The 19,558-nt window shown below is 43.9% G+C and overlaps 1 protein-coding gene across 1 annotated transcript in view; it reads right to left on the reverse strand.

Moving 5' to 3' along the window:
* The window catches only part of Grin2a (glutamate ionotropic receptor NMDA type subunit 2A), a 412,491-nt gene that overhangs the window by 90,334 nt on the left and 302,599 nt on the right, over positions 1-19,558 (reverse strand). Inside the window, exons 6-8 of the mRNA XM_021209495.2 lie at positions 6,196-6,401; positions 852-1,020; positions 595-748 (exon numbers count right to left, since the gene is read on the reverse strand). Coding sequence (XP_021065154.1) covers positions 595-748; positions 852-1,020; positions 6,196-6,401 — 529 coding nt within the window. The remainder of the gene's footprint in view (positions 1-594; positions 749-851; positions 1,021-6,195; positions 6,402-19,558) is intronic.

Below are 19,558 nucleotides of genomic sequence, written 5' to 3' on the forward strand. Positions count from 1 at the left end.
AATATATTTTTATGGTACGTAATCCCAGCCGGTATTGGCATCTAAATACGTGATGGTGTTTATCAGCGGAATTGCCCAAGCTAAAGATAAATGAAAAGAGAGTGAGCTGAGGGGACAGGAAGCTGTTAGCTGGAAAGTTCAAACATAACATTCTTTGGAATGTACATCTGTGGTCAAATAAAGCCAAACAAGGTTCAGTGTTGGTTCCATTTTTTAAGCATCTACAACAGAGCATTTCTGATTTCATTTGCATGTGTGTGTGGCAGATGCTGAAGGGCAGTTTCCGATGTCATTGTTTGCGTGTCGCCTGCTTCGTTTTAGATGAGAACTCTCGATTGCCTAGAACTCCCCTGGGGGCTAGGCTAGCTGTCTTCTCCCCAGAGCTCTGATGATAGGTGTGCACCACCACTGGTGACTCTCCTACCTGAGACCTGTGGAACAAATTCAGGTCCCCACTCTTACACAGCAAACTCTTTGTGAATGGCGGTATCTCTGTAGCTCAGAATACCACTGTTTTGTTTGTTTGTTTTATTTTGTTTTTTTGTTTTTTTTTGTTTTTTCAGGAAACAAATCACTACTGTGAAGTTCACATACCAAGGAAAGCAGAAGGGGAGACAGTGCCATTACTCCTGGAGACCATGACGCTGATTCCTGTCTCCACAAAGGGCACGGAGAAGTCCACCACTTCCGAACGCTCCTCATTGATGGTGAGGGAGCCCACGGCCATGACTGCTCGTTGATAGACCACCTGGATGGAAGCAAGAACAGCACCTTCATCCTCTCCCTACAATACTACCAGACTCCGCAGCCCCCTGTTGGGATGAGAACCTGGAATAGCAAAGATGACTTACCTCGCCTATCATTCCATTCCACACATTGTTAACCTTTTTCCCGTGCTTCCCATTGGTCACCAGGTAGAGGTCATAGGTGAACTTTACAGTTCTGGACAGTTTCTTGAGGATGTCGATGCAGAACCCCTTGCAGCACTTCTTCACATTCATCCCTTCATTGGTTGAGTTGCTGCCAAGAAAATCCCAAGATCACAGAAAGTTACTCTTGGAAGGCTGTGTTCTTGGCTACATATACATCTTATTTTTAGATGAGATGTGGAAACTCATAAAGGGGAAGAGAGTTGTGAAAGCTAAAGTTAGAAGTGTTCTTTAGCCTCTCTCTCTCTCTCTCTCTCTCTCTCTCTCTCTCTCTCTCTCTCTCTCTCTCTCCACACAGCACACACACACAAGTGCATGCCTTCTATTACTCTCCACTTTAATGTCATGTGATAGGCTCTTTCATGGAGCCTAAGTATTTCCCGTTTTGGCTAAGCTGGTTGGTCCGTACCCTGCCCACTGCTGGTGCTCCGGGCATGCACGGCCTGACATGCACGGCTTTTAGCATGAGTGCTGAGCATTCAACTCAGGTATCTGTGTTGGAGAATCTTCATCACTAAGCTTCCTCCTGAACTCTTTGCTTGGTAAGACAGGGTTTCCTGCTGTTCAGGCTGGCCTCAGACTCTTTATGTAGCTGAGAATGATGTTGAGCCTCCAGCAACCATATCACTACCTCTTGAGTACCAAAATTACAAGCTATTGTATGCTAGGCAAGCCATCTACCAGCTGAGCTACATCTGCAGGCCCTCAATTTTTACTTATAGCAGCTGGCATGTGTTAAGTGGCAGCTATCGAGTAGGCACTCTGGTAAGTCTGTATACTAACTGTGGGCTTCACCTCCCTGACATCTCTTTAAATTTGGTTCTGCTCACATCCCCATTACCAGAAGACAGTTATCAACACTTTTTTAAAACGGAATTTTGAATACATAAAATCTCTTAACACCATGGTATTGTCATCTGATCTAAACTCAATCTTTAAAAAAAAACTTATTAGAAAATGGAGCAGAAAATTTGAAATCCTTCAGGAGAGCAGGGTTTTCCTGTAACTTTATGCTTATGATGTCTAAGAGCTAGAGGGAGATGTGAGGGCATCTGAGAACGTGACTTAGAGTCAGGACACTGGAATATTTTTATTGTTCTGAAGCTATGGATTTTACCTATTAATGAGCTGCCAGTCAAGGAAGGGATTATTAATAACATTCTTTTGTGCAAATGCATGGCATGAAATACAAAGATGCTTTTGAAGGACAATACCTTAGGGCAGAAAAAAGTCCTGGGAAGACACAGCAAGGGCTGGGGGATGACTCAGTGCTTAAAGCACTCGCAGCATAAATACGAGGATCAGAGTTCAGATCTCCGAAGCCACATAAAAGCCAGGCAGGCATGGGAGCTGCCTATATTCCAGGCACGAGAGGCAGAGATACAAAACCGGCTAGCTAGACTAGGAAGAACTGGTAAACTCTGGGTTCAGTAAGAGACCTTGCCTCAATAAATAGAGAGCAATTGAGTAAGACACCTGATGTCAGCTTCAGACCTCTACAATCGTACAATCACATATGCATGCGCATATGTGTCCTATACATTTGAACATGCATATACTCACACACTTGCATAGCCAAGAAAAGATCCATATAGATTTGTCACATTGAGGGTGATCTTATAATCTCCCAAGGCTCTGCTCTTCACCGCTACCTGGCTTTCCTCCCTCCCTAGGCCAGAGTCTAAGGGCATCCACACAAATACTTCACAACACAAGGAAGTACTGTGGTCTCCGAAACAAGTAGGAAATTGCTCTGACAGTCTTCCCAGACTCTCAAGGTCCGTTTTTGATACTATACTCAATTCTATCTTGTCCCACAGCATCCTATGGGGTCAGTCCTGCAGCTGAATCCTGCAGTTATGAAATACCCTCTCAATTTGAAAATTCTATTTTTTATACAGTGAATTATTAACTAAGTATCAGAATAATGTTTATGGAAATTCAAGATCAAACTAGGAAAATGTTTATATACTTTATATAAAAGTATGGTACAAAGAAATACAAACATAAGCATAGTTCCACAAAACCAAATCTCTACAAGATAACTGACTGGAAAATCAATGAAATAGGAAGGGTAGCTAAATCTAACTGGCGGGATACTTTTTCTTTCCTGTACGTTCAAGATGTTCCCCCACATTTTCTACTGAGTATGAATTCTGCACATAATTGGGGACACACACACACACACACACACACACACACACACATTTATACGTGGGTATGGCTTAATCGCAGAGAAGTCTGGGAACTCACACTCTATTTCTAGGCTCTCCACCACCACTCAAAGAAATGATGCTTCATAGACATAAATAGAAGGAAAGGGAGCCAATAAGACGTGTGGCTCAGTGGCTGTGGAATTCCCTTGCATGGCCGGTGGCAGAAAACAACCAAGACTTGATCTGTGTGTAGAACGTGAGCTTGCTAGTACAGACTAGGGAGCTCAGATAAGTGTTCTCACTCCTGAATGGAGAGGCCACACTTCACTGGACGACTAGGAACATGCGCGGCTTGAGTGTGAAGTGTCTCCCACAGGCACATATGTTGGAACATTTGGTCACCAACAGGTGGCTGCTGTTATGGGCGGATGGGGAACTTTTGAAAGGTGAGGCCTCACTGCAGAAGGTGGGTTGTTCAGAGGAGGATCTTGAGGCTTAGATCCCAGCGTCAGTGCATGTCCACCAGCTGCTGCTTGGTCGGATATACGTAAAACCATCAAAACAATCTCCAGTCTCAAATGACCATGAAGAGAGCCACACTCACCGCCATGCCTTCCTCAATGTATTGCTATTGTGATGAAATACCTGATGAAAACAAGGAAAAGAAGACTGCACACACACACACACACACACACACACACACACACACAATGTCTTAAAATGGACTCCTCTTCCCTCCAATGATTTGACAGGTAAGGAATTTCTTGGTAGAATGATCACTTCTCCTGGCAGTTCAAGGCAAATAATCTTTCTAATTTTCTCTCCATGCCTTCAACATTTAGCAGAGCAGTCAGAAAGTCGTTTATCAGATTCTTAAGACTTTTGAGCATACTTGAGACCCCACTGTTTAAGAGGTAAGACACAAAAGGTCTTCCATGCAAAAGAATTACCAAGAAAACAAACTTCCTCGTGTCATCTGGTTGGGATCTTTCTGCAGCCCTGTACAATACCTTCCACTTTGGAAATGCAATTGATGTCATTGATGTCATCTGTGTTAATGTCAGGATTAGTGGTTCCTGATATATTTCTATTGATCTGATAAATCCAACACAATTTTGCCTAGACACACAGGCACAGCAAGCTCCTTGAATTAGAAAGCTACCATCTCCCTGCAGGAACCCAAAACATGAACTTGAATGTTTTGAGCTGTTTAATCTTCAATAGAAAAGTTAATTCTCTTAAAGAGAGCAATTTATTTGGGCTCATTTTTCTCCAAAGAAATAGGACTTGGGGCTTGGTGATCTACATTGTTTTGCCTCTGAGACTACTGACTGTTGTATGAATATATCACAGCACAGCACAGCACAGCACAGCATAGCATATCCTCATGTACCCAAGTTCATTATGGCTGGACTCAAGTTCATTACTTATTTAAACATAACCTTGAACTTCTGGTCTTCCCTTTCCTCTTGGAGACTTGTACACAGTATCCAGCTTCTATGTGTAGCGCGGGGGACTGAACCCAGGGCCTCACGAATGCTAGGCAAGCACTCTACCAACCTTTTCCAGTAAGGCTACTGACTTGACACCATCTCCTCCTGGAGATTTTGAAACACACGAAGCCCCACCAGCCTGGCTGTTTCGGATGATCAGAAGCATCCTACTGAGGTTAAGCAGGTTTGTGGCAGGCACTGCTTTCTTCATCCAGTCCACTCCAGCTCACAGAATCCCACCCCTGTGGGTGAGCTCCTTTGCCAGCACACTCCTCCCAGCCTTCAATGGGTTTCCTTTGGTTTTTCAAGCCTAGCCACAGGGCCTTTGCACTTAGGGTGATCTTCTTCCGGGCCTTCACATTTCTAGGCTTTACCTTGTGAGCTGCAATACCCTCACACAGGCTACCCTAGTCTCCTATCACATCTCTTATGGATACCTCTCCTCCACCCCACAGCCTGCCCAACAGCATTCATTTGTCCTGGTCCTTCATTGGCTGAGTTGCTTTCTGCCATTTTCAACACATACCTGTAAGATCTTTGCCTTGGCCATGAATACACCTGAGTCTCTAACAGGTCTCTACATGACGGAGAACCAAAACTTACTGTGTCAGCTTTCTCTTCAGCGTGACAAAAAAAAAAAAAGGAAACAGCACAAACCCTTTCCATTCCCTCCTGGGTCCCACCTAAACGTCATGTGCAAGGCCAGGATCAACCCAGCTCAGGCAAGCTTTTATTTAAACTTGGAAAGTAGCCACCTGGGAACTAGAAGCAAGGAAGAGGAAGAAAGAGCTGCGTAAAGGAGCCCAAAGAGACAGGAAATGGGAAGCAGTACTGAAGAAAACCCCCCCGAAGGGCTGATGTGGGGTGACACCGTCTGTGGGTCCTGGGTGTGAATTCTGCCTTTCCTGTTTACTCACTGCATGTACAAGGTTCCTCTTTTTTGTTTTGTTTTGTTTTTGTATTATTTTTATTGGGGTAAATGTGATGAGTGTGTGTGTGTGTGTGTGTGTGTGTGTGTGTGTATGTTTGCGTGTACACATGTGGAGTCCAGAGAACAAACCTGGATAGTTTCTCAGAAGAGCTATACACCTCATTTTGAGATAGGGTCTCTTGCTAACCTGGAACTCATCAAGTATGTTGGGCTAGCTGCTCAGTGAATCCTGATCCATTTGTCTCTACCTTTCCAGTGGGCAACCATGCCTTACAATCATCATGGCATCACTATCATCGTCACCATCACCAAAACCATCCCCACCACCAGCAGCAGCAGCATCCCCACCACCATCATCAATATCAGTATTGGTTCTGGGGCTCAACCTCAGGTCTTTGAACTTGCAAGACAAGTCCTTGACCATCTAAATCACCCTTATAACCCTGAACAAGTTTCTTAATACGCTTATAATTAGTATTAGTTTCCCATGACAAAGAAAACACCCTGTCCATATGGACACTGGAATTAAACAGATGCATTCATGACACATCTCCAGGCATGTAAGTGTTCAGATTTACCAAGCGATCATGGCAATGGGATATATTTGAGACTGTGGCTGGATTACAGATACTGTTGCTCTTAGGTAGGAGTGAACACATTTAACCAGGAGCATCCCTGGAACTCACTTGATCTTGACAAACTTCCGACAGGGTACCGTGTTCCTGACGCAAGTCTCAGTCAGTGGGTCTATGTCTTCTACGATGACGAAGGGGGCTTCCTCCAAGGTGACAATGCTGAGGTGGTTGTCGTCTGGCTCACAGTCAGAAAAGGACTTATACCTTGGCCACACAGCATGCCTCAGGCTCAGAGTCTGGTTCTCCCACTTGCCCACCTGCATCACAAACACAAAGACACACTGCATGTATACATCACTGTCTTTTTTGTTTGTTTGTTTTTTGTTTTTTTTTTGTTGTTGTTGTTTTTCGAGACAGGGTTTCTCTGTATAGCCCTGGCTGTCCTGGAACTCACTTTGTAGACCAGGCTGGCCTCAAACTCAGAAATCCACCTGCCTCCTGAGTGCTGGGATTAAAGGTGTGCGCCACTACGCCCAGCTTACATCACTGTCTTATAGAAAGGCAAAGGCAAGTCATTCTTACAGGAAACAGGGGTGGTAACAAATGGTGAGGACCTGGATGTCGGGTAGATTCCACCCTCCAGACCCTTCTAGAGGTGAATGGTATGTACATATCTGATAGTGATGACTACCATGTGTACTTCTGGAGGCTCCCCAGAAAGACTCAATGCTCTGGCAAAGGTCAGGCCATGGGTGTCATGGAAACAGCATGGACTGTGATAGCAACAGAGGTGTAGGTCTGAATAAGCATCTCTCCTTTACAGTCGTGCAAGCCCTTCATCACAGGAACATCTGCTTCCTCGTCTGTCCCACGATGCAATTCCACCTAGCTTCTTATGATGTTTGGAGAATCAGGCAGAGCCTACATTGCAGAGCAAGTGCTGGGCACATAAGAAGGACCTCGGGCTTCTACTTCCATCACAGAGGAGGGGAGAGGAAGGAGGCAGCAAGCTGTGCTGAGAATAGGAAGGGAAGAAAGGGATAACAAGAAATGGATGAGCAAAACCCAGGACTGAGCAGGGAGAAGACTGAAAAGGCCAGAACCAGTGATGGAATTAGAAGCATCATCTCAAGCCCTGGACATGGTCCCATTTAAGTTGCAAATGAAGGTGAACTTCGATTAATCCACAGAGCGGAGACTATTACTGCTTAGCACGCATCAAGACCTGTCAAAATAGAATCGATTGTACTCCCTTTGAGCAGCAGCATCTCGGTGAAATCAGATTGAAGGCTGTGTGTTTTGAACTTTAATTTTATTTGACAGTTTATTGGCACTGTTCACATACTCGCCGGGAGGAAGCTGCCCCCCACGCCTTGCTCTCTCCTTCCTCCTCCTGAGCAGCTGCCTGACACCACGGGTCAGAGCTTTATTTGTGACGCCAACCTCAAGGAAAACACCTCACTGGAGCGGCTAAGTGCGGAGCACAGGCTTGTCTGTGTGGATGGGACTCGCGCTCACCTCTCCTCCAGTGACGTGAGTGTCACCAGAAATGAATCTCAGGCCCTTAAAGAGAATCCAGACACACTGAGCACCAGAAGGTGATAAGGGTGAAGAAGAGAAGAAGAATTTCTGCTCTCTGAGATTACCTCATCATTTGCACTGGAAAATTTCTGCTGGCTGTAAAGAAACATCCCATGTGGCTAATTACAAAATTGTCTAGCTTTGGTGATGGTGTTCTTTTTGAGACACAGAGGTTGGCAGACTAATTTGGTGAGGCAAACATGCTCATCTAGCCCCGATGTTTGATATAAGCTAGGAAAATGCACAGTCCGTGGGATTCTTTCTTCATTCAGCATTGATTTATTGAACACCTACTGGGTGCCGGTACTAGCTGAAGGGTAATGATGGATCAAACAGAATGGTTCCTGCCTTTGTGGTGCTATCAGTGAGTTGAGGGACAGTGATCAAAATAATAATACCAATTATATAAATAGATCGCAAAACCTCGCTGTGGGAGAGGTGGCACAGCTGGTGAGTGCTTGTAACACAAGCATGGGGACATGAGCTCAGTCCCAAGAACTCATGTGACAAAGTAGGGCATGGTGCCACCATGTAATTCCACTGCTGCTGAGAAAGGGGCAGGTCCCTGGCTCCTCCTGGCCAGCCAATCTAATCAGTGAATTCCAAGCCACCATGAGACGCTCTTGAAACAAAAACCCCACGTTCACCCCTCCCCCCAAAACAAGTAGACAGCATCCTGAGAAACAATGCTCAAAGCCTGAGGTTGACCTCTATCTTACACACACACACACACACACACACACACACACACACACACACACGTACCCCCCACATATGCATACACATGCATACATGCATACATAAACACATTTTTAATGTGTATTTCCATTCCTTTCCTTTGGTCTGGACCTTCCAGAGAGGCTGCATGGTAGAATGGACAGGACAAAGGCTCTGACAGTTAAGCCTTTTGTGTGTTCTTGCCAGCTTTACCCTTTAAGCTGAATAACTTTGGGAAAACTTAATAACTTAATAACTTAAACTCTCTGGGCGTCACTTTTTTGTTTGCAAAAGTTCAGAGAACAACCAGAAATCTCATTGAAGACTGCAGTGAGGTCTAAATGAGACAAAAAATGTAGACAATGCATCCATGGAGGGTAGAAGCATGAACGTCCACAGCAGATGCTCATTCTGTGGTTAGCATGTACAGCAGAGCTCCAACATCGCCTCATTTGAAAAGCCATCCTTGCTGTCTCCACAGACAATTCACCCTGTGCCTGTCCTACTCTGGCATTCCATATTATTGGTACAAAAGATGACATCTGCATAGCTGGGGAACACTGTCACTTAGTCTGTGTGCCCTCTCTAGACCCATATCCTTCATGATAAACATTATAGTGCCAATTTCATAGTTCAGCACAGAGGCTGTGCAACTGTCCCATCTCACACAGTAAAACTAACTATTGCTTGTAGCTCTATGAGACACAAACTTGCTGTATCACCACATTCTCTCTGGGTGCTTCTATTCATTCATCCTCGACAGCCAAATGATAGCATCAATTCTCATCCTGACTTCCAGACACAGCTTCCTAACTCCCAATACACATAATATGCATATGGATCTGAGTTAAGCCAATGAGAGGTGTCCGTGGAGATTGTGCTCAGCCTATTAGCATACAGCTGTCATGACCTTCTGGAACAAGCTGTGAGAGAATGACTGCTGAGCTAGATAATGGAAAGAGCAGAACCATAAAATGAAGGCATCCTTTATATTTGTGTTTGTGCATGTTTGTGCATGTGTGTTGTGTGTATGTGAGTGTGTACATTCAAGCATGCATGTGTGTTCTTGTGTGTTTGTGTGTGCACAGGCATGTTCATGTGTACATGTACAGATTGTGCTTTTGTTTGCATATGTGTGTTTACATGTGTGGTGTGGTATGTATAAGTGTGTACGTGCAAGTGTGTTTGTGTGTGCATGTTCTTGTGTGTGTTCACTTGTATGTGCATGTTTGCATGTGTGTGTAAGCATCCATGCAAGCATGTATATGTGAATAAGGGTGTTTAAGTGTGTGTTGTGCATGCGTGTGTGTGTGTGTGTGTGTGTGTGTATGTTGGAGAAGGGTTGCAAATACAAGTAAATATGCCTGCAAATAGAGGCCAGAGGTCAGACTTGGATGTTGTTCCCAGGCACTGTAAGCGTGTTTTGTTTTTGTTTGTGAATGCATTTGTTTTATTTTTGAGATTATAATTTTACTACATTTCTCCCTTCCCTTTTCTCCCTCCAAACTCTCCCATGTACCCCTGTTACCCACTTCAAATCATGGCTTCTTTTTTTTCATTAATTGTTATTGCAGTGCATGCACATACAATCCACAGTCTGTTATGTCCATATAATGTGACTTGTATGGACATTTTCCCTGCTGACTATTAGTCACCGGACAACCAAGCAGTGTGCCATCTCTCCAGTTCCTACCACTGTTCTTTGTGCACAGTTGTGGCTCGCCTTTTGAAACAGAGTTTCTTCTTGCTAACCTGGAACCCACTGCTTAAGCCAACCTCATCTGTCAGTGAGCCCACGGATAGATGGGTCTCTGCCTCCCTGGCATTGGGATCACAGCGCACACCCCTGGCTTTTCCCACGCGGGTGGAGGATGGGACTCGGGTCCTCACATAGATAGGGCGCTTTGCTCACTGAGCCATCTTCTCAGCTACTTTTTTCTAAACCTGAATGCTGAAGTTCCCCAACCACTTATCAAGTACTAAGCTCCGCTCTCAGTATGGTTTTAATTTCTACATGCCTCCTGAACAAAAGAGAATGTGATGGGCAGATTTAAAAAAAAAAAAAAAAAAAAAAAAAAAAAACCTCTATCATGAATATTTTTCATCCTTAAAAAGAGGGCCTCCACTCACCCAAATAGGCTGTGTGGGAGGAGAAAATAATCTTTTGCCTTCAAAATAAACTGAATTTTGATGATAGAGCTTTGGGGTGCTTTCAGCAAATATACTGAGGTTTGGAGGACAAATGAAAACAATTGACCCGTGATGGAGAGAAGTGATTTCACTGGAGGAACTATAAAAAGAGAAATTAACTTTGTAAGGTTTTTTTTTTTTTAATTCATTCTTATTAATATAATTTAAATACAGTGCTTTGAGGACGCTAACTGCCCTCAGCTTCTAGAAAGTGCTCTGTGAATGGGCAATGATTACTCTGCAAATATTCAACCAATATATTCTCAGAGCTGAGATAATTTCATCTCCAGAAACTGCATGTCTCGAGTTAATGTCTCTGCTGCCTCGTGTCTGGTAAGCTCAGGGGGATGTCACAGGGACAGCAAGCGGCTAGGAGAATTTAGGTTAATAGATGTGCACATCTCTTTTTTCAGAGGGCTGTGAATGCTTGATCCCATTTAATCTATTTATGAAATGCTTATAAGATACAATTAAAATAACTGAATTGCTGGCTTTCAGATCTCCAAACCATAAAAACACATACCCGACATACGTGAACACCAGAAGTAGGTGGGGGAAGATAGCTCAACATACATGAGCAGAAACTGAGGGCTGGAGTAGCGCAGGCAGTAGAGTGAAGTAGCATGAAGACAGCTCTGGATTTGATCACCCACACTTCATAAACAAAGATGCTAAAGTTCTCAGTCTAGTCCTGCTCAAACCCTCAAGTTGCCTGTAAAACTGGAGTTCCATCTACAAACAGCTGGTATCAACCTTGCTGCTGTGTCCCCTAGCTTTGTCTCTTTCTGCCTCTCAATCATTCCATCGAACACTGTATTTTTGCACGGTCTAACATATACACTGACCCTTCACACTCTTACCGATAAACAAGTACATACCAACATGGGCCGAAGCATCTCTGCATGAACCTATACATAAGCACATGCCTGTACATACTTAGAACACATGCATGCTCATAGCCTTCAACTATACATACAGATGTGCTCCTCCAGACACATGTTCGTGTTTGCAAATATAGATGCTAAGCTCTAGTATATTATATACACACTTCTCACCACACCTTCCCTGAACAGCACCCGCACTGTTACCTATAGCTACACATCTTCTTCTAGCCAGATGCCCTCTCCTATCATCTCACCTATTGAACTCTACCAGGTCTAGCCACCTCTAATACCAATTCTCCAGTGGATGGTGACTCTTCATATGAAATGCTTGTGCACATGTGTATATGCATTCATGTGCATGTGTGAGAATATGTGTGTGCATGTGTAATCTCTGAACCATTCTTGTTTTCCTTTTGTTCTTTCATGAACCACACACACTCATGCACACACATACATGTACACACCCATGCACATGCATGCCCACACATTGAATGCATCATTTTGTTCACAACCAAAGCCCCCAGGGCTGCTCCAGTGACAGTTCTTAGAGAGACTGACTTTTTTGCAAAGCTTCCTATCTGGTTGGAGAAGAGTGGACAAGATTCCATCTTATTAAAGGGCTGGGATGCAGGTCATCTTAGTGATAGAGGGATGCCCTGCCATGTAGAGAGCCCATCTTCATTACAACTAAAAGTATAATGTAACCCTGTAACAACAGGTGCGGTAAATGCTGTGCTGGGGGTTCCCAGAGGGCACTAAGGAGGGAGAACAGTTCCTGCTCTAGACAGAGAACTAGACTGTATGCTGTTAGCTTCATCTTTAGCCTATGGATGACTGGAACATATGGATATCTTTATCGTCAGCCTATGGTCCACTGGAACGTCTGGAAGGCTGCAGGTAGAACTTAGTGGAGATTTTTAGTGAGAGGAATATTTTATGACACACCAGTGTAGAGAGATAGATTTTTGGCACAAAGATTCTGACTGCAAAGAGATACATCAGGAGGCAGCTTATTAAGTCTGGCTGACCTCAGTGGTAAGATTGCATAAACCCACAGGATCTCAAAGTAGGAGACTTGTAAGAACTCAAAGATGCATCCAGTCCTAAAGGGCAAAATAAAGGTTGAAAATATTTTGAATGAAAGTTCTGTGGATGCTCCCAGTTGGTCAGTCTACAGTATGAACCCCACATTTACTGTGGTAGAGTGATCAATGACCAGCCACTTCACTGAAAATTTGCTGAACAGAATCACATAAATATCATCCATTCTTCATCATAGAATTCAGAGTTAAAAGAGGGAAATTGCTTGTTTATCCAGCTCCTCTTCTTGGAGACAGGATAATAGAGATTGTGAAATTTAAAAAATCAGAGTTTATTGAAAGGGACAACAGAAGCTGGGTTCACACCATGTATGCCCTGATCTGACTGGGTCCTGGTAGCTCAGGGGGTAATTTCATAAGCAAAGGAGAAACTCTTTAAGACAAATACTTGTACAAAACATCAGAGAACATTTCACTCCAGATAATAAGCAGTAGTTAGTTTCAAGCTGGAGGGAAGATGAGTAACGAGCTCTTCAGGAAGATGAAGTTACAGAGGAAAGCAAAACAAACAGGAGGCCAATTTCTCTCTACCTGAAATATAAAATTCTTCCAAGTGGTATGAGATAAGTGCCTGAGAAGGAGCTGTGAAATGATTTCATGTCCATGTTTTGCATAATCCATTAGCCTTGCTCCCCTGACTCTGCAAGCTCATCAGTGCACAAGCAAGCCAATGGCAGGACTTCTCCAAGTTCATCAGTGTCTGAGGTGGCAGCTGCAGACTCCAGGCAGGTCTGAATCTGGTGGCTTGAGAAAGGACAGCACACAGGTCTGTGCCACATGTGCTGTAGCTTGATCCTAAGTTGCAATGTGCCACGGCAGGAGTGTTTCACAGCAAGGCTCAGTCGTTGTATTTTTAAAAACAAATATAGTTCTTCAAGCTTACCTATGACAGCCGGTGCATGGAAGTCAGGTGCTGCTTGGGAGCTCAGTTTTCCAGGACAGTTTTAAGCAACCACAAGGAAGTTGCTGAGAATCACTGCATGTGAGCCTGCCTTGCTTCAATGCAGTTGGGCCTTGTGGCCATTAGAGAATGGGAAGTTTTAATGCACCAATCAAAGGAGGTGAGATTAGAAAACTTCAGTCTTTGAGGGCGAAGAATGAAGCTGGGGATGGTGTGATGGAAGCACATGCCTTTCATTTCAGAACTTGGGAAACAGAAGCAGGAGGCTCTGTGAGTTCAAGGCCAACCTAGGCTGAATAGAAAGGTTAAGACCAGCCAGGGTTACACAGTGAGACCCTACCTCAAAAGAAAAAAAACCAAACAAATAACAAACAGAAGGACTTGGGACAATGAGATGCCTCAGTGGGTAAAGAGGTACTTGCTGCCAAGTCTGACGACTACAGGTTCGATTCCTGGTACCACATGCTAGAAGAAGAGCACATACATGTTACATAAAATGTTAAACCAATGAACTCCTAGGGTGGGGATACTGAATTATGAGCAAAACGCTTGACTCATAAGCATAAGGAACTGAGGTCAGATCCCTAGCACCAAAAATAAACATTAAAAAAAAAAAAACCCAACCTGGAAATGGCAGGTTAGCTCTGTCATTCCCGCACTGGGGAGGCAGGGACAGGAGGATCCATCCCTTCATCTTGCTGCTTACCTGGTGAAGCGGAAGCAGAGAGCCCTGGGCTCACTAAAAAGCCCCGTCTCAAAGAATAAAGCAGAGAGTGACCGAAGAAGACATGAGACATCAATCTCCAGTCTCTACACATACTAACACACGTGTGCGCACACAAACATCGTATTCCTATACACCATACACGCACATTCACAAAGAAAGGGAGAGAAGGGGAGAGAGAAAGAAAGAGAGAGAAGGAAAGAGAAAGAGAAAGAGAGAGAAGAGAGAGGAGAGAGGAGGAGGGAGAGAGAGAGAAGGAAGGAGTGTCCTAGATTTGCACAGTGCTTGGTCTGGGGTGAGGCCTGGGATACTGGTGCCTCTGCTGGCATCTTAGGGTTGTCTGCCATGGGTCATCCAAGGACCCTATTTTGAGCAGCACTGGGAAGATTATACCTTTGGCTACAGGCAGAATTAAATGCAGCTGAAGAAAAAAGATGGAAGTCTTTCTTCCTGGGTGACTTACATAACCCAGTGGCAATTGCCAGCAGATCTAAATGAGTTTAATCAGCTATTAGAGCCTTAATTAAATTCCTCTCAGTTGAAATTTCAGAATTGCCTAATTGTTACACAGCTCACATTGTAGCTGTTGATTTTTTTTTTCTTCAGTAACTGTTCTTGGGTTAATCTAATATCTTTACAGATAAGAACACCAAATATTGTAAAGCCAAGCACCAAATTTGATCCTCTACGGAGATGCGCTTTGACCCTCGACATTTCCACAAACAGCTCAGATATCTACGACTAGCCCTTTATTTTTTATCGGGGCATATTTATTACATTGTGTTGGGTTTCATATTCTTCTTTCCTTAGCCCCTCCCACTAGTGTCCCTCCTTTCCCTAGGCTCCCCTTCTGTGTTCACACTGTGTGTATGTGTGTGTATGTACATGTGTGTGCGCATGTGTGTGGTTCTACATATCTACAAAGAAGCCTAAAACTCACAAATAAGAATAAAAGCATGCAGCATTAGTCTTACTTGCCTTTCTGTGCCTGGCTATATAATGGCTATTTGACTACATAATGGTCTCCTATTGCATTCATTTTCCAGAAAATGACGTAATTTCATTCTTTATGACTGAATAAAATGCCATCGTGCCTAAGGAGTAGGGTTTCTTTATTCATTCACCCACGCTAATTCTGCAACTGGGCTATGGCAAACAGGGCAGAGATGGACACAGCTGTGCATTCCCAGGAGTAGCAGAGCTGGACCCTGTGGTAATATTCTTCTCTCCAGGCTCAGTCAACAGGACAGTAGCTCAAGGCTTGTTCACGTTTGAAATTTAAATTTAAAAGTGAAAGTCTTTGACTTCATTTTCTTTAGGAGCTTGTGTGTAATCTTTCCAATTCCTCTGTTCCTGAGTCCCCGGGGATGGAGAGAAGTCCTATTTCTTTGGTGTACTTTTAATTATTAAAAGTGATGTGGTTTTCTAGTTAGCTAAGCAGTTAATAGTGTTTTCTTCCTCCTCTTTGATTCTACATTGCAAAGATCTAACAGCAGAGGCCTGAAAATTCATGGAAAATGTGAAAGGACCTCTCATAATCACTAATTAATTTTTTGAACATGCTCCTGGGAGTCCTTATTGTATAATTTCTGTATCAGTCAGCCTTTCATGGGCTGTAATAATAATTATTGAATAACTAGTAAGTGTAATCATCGGCACTTATTGAGGTTCTACAGTTACCCCAATAGGCCTCTTCTTATTTTATTGCCACCATTCTGCAAGGAGCGGGTGTGACGGGGAAGCTGCTACCTTCGTTTAGCAAACTGAAAACCTTGACAGTGTGAGTGACTTGCCCAACATCAAACAGCAGCTGAGAGGATCTGGGGTCGGAAGTCAGGATGCCAGACCCTAAGGCTTCAAGTCAGGATGCGTCCAGGGGTCATGTTTTATCTGCTTTCGGGAGTTTCAAGGAAAATAATAAGTTCTTCGTTTTGATGGAAAGAGTATTCCATGACTCAGCTGGAAAGGAAATAATCAGCGCCTTGCTATGGACACAGTGACGTCTGGAGGGTGGCATACGCAGGTTCTGTGCCCCAGTATGGAGAACTTATTTCCTTTAGAGAGGAGCCATGTTTGCTTTCCTTGTGAATTAGAGGAGGAGGAGAAGGGGGAGGGTGGAGAAGGAAAAGAAGGAGGAGAAGAAGGGTGGGAGAGAGAGAGGGAGAGAGAGAGAGAGAGAGAGAGAGAGAGAGAGAGAGAGAGAGAGAACAGTCTGAGGTGGTCTTGGAGCTTGCTCCCATGCATGGCAGCCTTATTTCCCCAGTTTTCCAGTGAGCTTATTCTTCTAAGGCCTGAAAATCTACCACGGTAAATGCTTCCAACAGCAGAGCTATTAGTGAGCCCTGCTTTGTGGCCTTGGGGTTGAGTCTCAGCACTATGAACATGGACATCTGAAAGGCAATTAGAATAAGAGATCAGGGAGAAAGAATCCACTGCTCCAATGTGAGCTGCGTGACAATTGGGTAATTGGGGGATGTCAACCAATAAGAATGTAATTAGGGCTCCTACAGCTGATTGGACTCTTTTGGCCTCCATAGTCGCCTTTACCCTGTTACATAAGGGCCCTTAGAAAGGAAGGTCTGCCCTCCTGGTGTGTCTGCCTGCTTCAAAGGCCTACACTTAACAAGACTCTCTGTCCATACTGCTGTAGCTGTTTTTACTGAAACCCAAACGCAAAATTGGGTGGAGCTCTGCACAGTAACTCTAGATTGAAGAAGAAAACAAGGTCTGCAGGTCAGTTCAGAGGAGGCATGAAAGGGGCAGACGGGCATTGGGCTTGAGAGCCCACTAAGTACCACACACACGGGTAAAGGAGAACCAGCCTGAGGCCAGCCCTCTCTTACAATGCAGCAATCATTATTACTTTTTTAAAAAATGCCTTCACAAAGACTGTTTAGCAATATGGGAAAGGTTTCCTCTTGACCTTCGAATGTACTTTGTTCTGGGTAAATTTCAAAGATCAGCATCGCTTCCAACTGTAGAACAAACGAAAGGCCATTTGCAATCAGGCAGAGTCAACAGCTCTTCAAGGGAGCATTTACCTAGACAATATTTAATAGCTCTGTCCCCTTGGCCATGTTGCCAGCGAGTTAGAAATTGGCCACAGAGTGGAAGAGTTGAGTTCCAGTGCTCAGAGAGTGGTGGAGCCGTTCACTCTCATCAGGCTTAAGAGAATACATCGATAAAGTTGAAACATGAATACAGATAAGATGCTTCCTCTTCAGTATTTTTTTTTTTGAATGAAAACCTTTAAAATGAAAAATTTCAGTCTGAGAATGTAACCATTTATTTTTTTAAAAAAAAGCTACAAAGGTAACTTCCACGTAATCAAATTTCAGACTAAGGAAGCAGCTGGTATCAGCAATCACACCTGACGGGAAGTAACAGACCAAGAGTGAATGGATTTCCTCACTCAGCATTATACAGGAGGAACAAGCCAGCTCCATCTGGCTCTCAGCCCTGAAAATTCCAATTTAACCTCACACCCAGTGTCTGCAAAGTTTTAAAATAAGACTGTGAGACCTGAGGGTATCGATTGTTTGAAAGACATTTTATCCACTTGGCCCCTAAGAAGCTACTTCAGAATGCTGAAGTATTTGGTGTCTGATGGACATCTGTGCTTTTATATCTGGGGCAAAATAATAAATTTAAATCTTTGAGATGGACATTTTTCTCCTTCAAGATGAAGGGGAGTCAGGGTCGATGCCAGAGGCACCAATAGCTATTACAAAGACACAAATCAAGCCCTTGTGCATGGGTTAACTCCAAGGCCATGGTGGAATGCCTGCTGATCAGAAGCTCGGTTCTCTGGAGATAAGATGGCATTTGACAGTCATTTTTTCTTTGCTGAGCTCTGGCCACGAATGACTTTGCTCCAGGCTCTGTCTGAGCCCTAAAGGATTCCAGCAAGAGGATCCTCTAAAATACTAAAGCCAACAGAAGATTTAATGGTGAGGGAAGAGTAATAGGCTTAACCACAATTCTGCCCACAGCTGGAGAGATGATGACCAGGGGCTGAGAAGGCAGCTCAGTTGCTAATGTGATCCCTGAAGAAATGGAAAGGCCTGGATTCAAAATCCCGGCACACTCACAAAACAGTGGTACCACAGTGCATGCCTGTAACTCCAGCTCTCATGGGGAGATCTGGGATGGGCAGATCCCCCAAGCCTGATGCCCAACAATTCTCGAAGTCAGCAAGCTTCAGATTCAGTGAGACACCTTGTCTCAAACAATAAGGTGGAGAGAACCCAAGGAAGATGTCCAACAAAAGCCTCTGGCCTCCAAATGCATATATGTTCACCTACACCTATGAGCACCCATGTAACATGTGTACATAACCTCAAATACACACACACACACACACACACACACACACACACACACTACATGATTATTAGGATGTGTTGGAAGGGAAGGGGCCCTTTGGGATGTGACAGCTAAGATTCATTTCATAAACCAGAGCCTAAGTAACCCTCAACTGTCAGTCCAATTCCACCCACAGTGATCACCTCAGATATGACCAGGTCCAGTGCTCTGTAGAGCGACTGAGAGGAAACGAAAACCGGAGCAACTAGACCATCACTGCCTCAGACTGCCATTCCTGCTAAGTTAAACCACAAATGCAACAGGTGAAAAGAACCTATAGCTACCAGAAGAATGAACTTGAGCACTGATACACATGAAGGAGCTGTCGCGTCGGTCGCCTTTGTTAAAGCAAAAGGTTTTAGATTCGCGCACATCATAGTCAAATGTAGAATTACTGATTAGTGTCTTGACTAATTAGCGACATCATTCTTTAGGGTTAAATGATACTAAGGTCTTGGTTCATTCATTCAGTAAATGTCTAGTGGCTTCTCTGTGACATCAGCCTTCCTTCCATACAGTAGCTCTTCAGGGTGAATGGCATCTCACCCTGACATCAGCAAAGCACCATCCAGGGGTCAGATGCTCAGTTCATGGGTTAAGGGTGGGGCTTCCTGTTTTATTTTGTTTTGTTTTGAGTTGGGATCTCCCAACATAACCTAGTTAAGTCCTACACTCATGCCTCTCCTGCTTGAGTCTCCAGAGTCCTGAGGTGACAGGTGTGTACATCACAAACAACAGCGTTTTCTAATTTTAAATGACCGAAAGAATAATATTTATGACACATGAAAATTCTATGTGGTTTGGATTTGTGTCCATCAATAAAGCTTACATGGAACATAGCCATGCTTGTTCTTCTACACGCCCTTTACAGTTGTCATGCTAATAAGGCAGGGTCGAGGGCTTGTCAAGAAGGCAGCGTGGCCCACTAAGCCTAAAATATTGGTAAACACGCCTCTTACATAAAACATTTGACAGTCACTGTTCTAAATCCCTATCAGAAAAGGACAACCAG

The sequence above is a fragment of the Mus pahari genome, chromosome 12, assembly GCF_900095145.1.
Source record: "Mus pahari chromosome 12, PAHARI_EIJ_v1.1, whole genome shotgun sequence".
Classification (NCBI taxonomy): domain Eukaryota; kingdom Metazoa; phylum Chordata; class Mammalia; order Rodentia; family Muridae; genus Mus; species Mus pahari.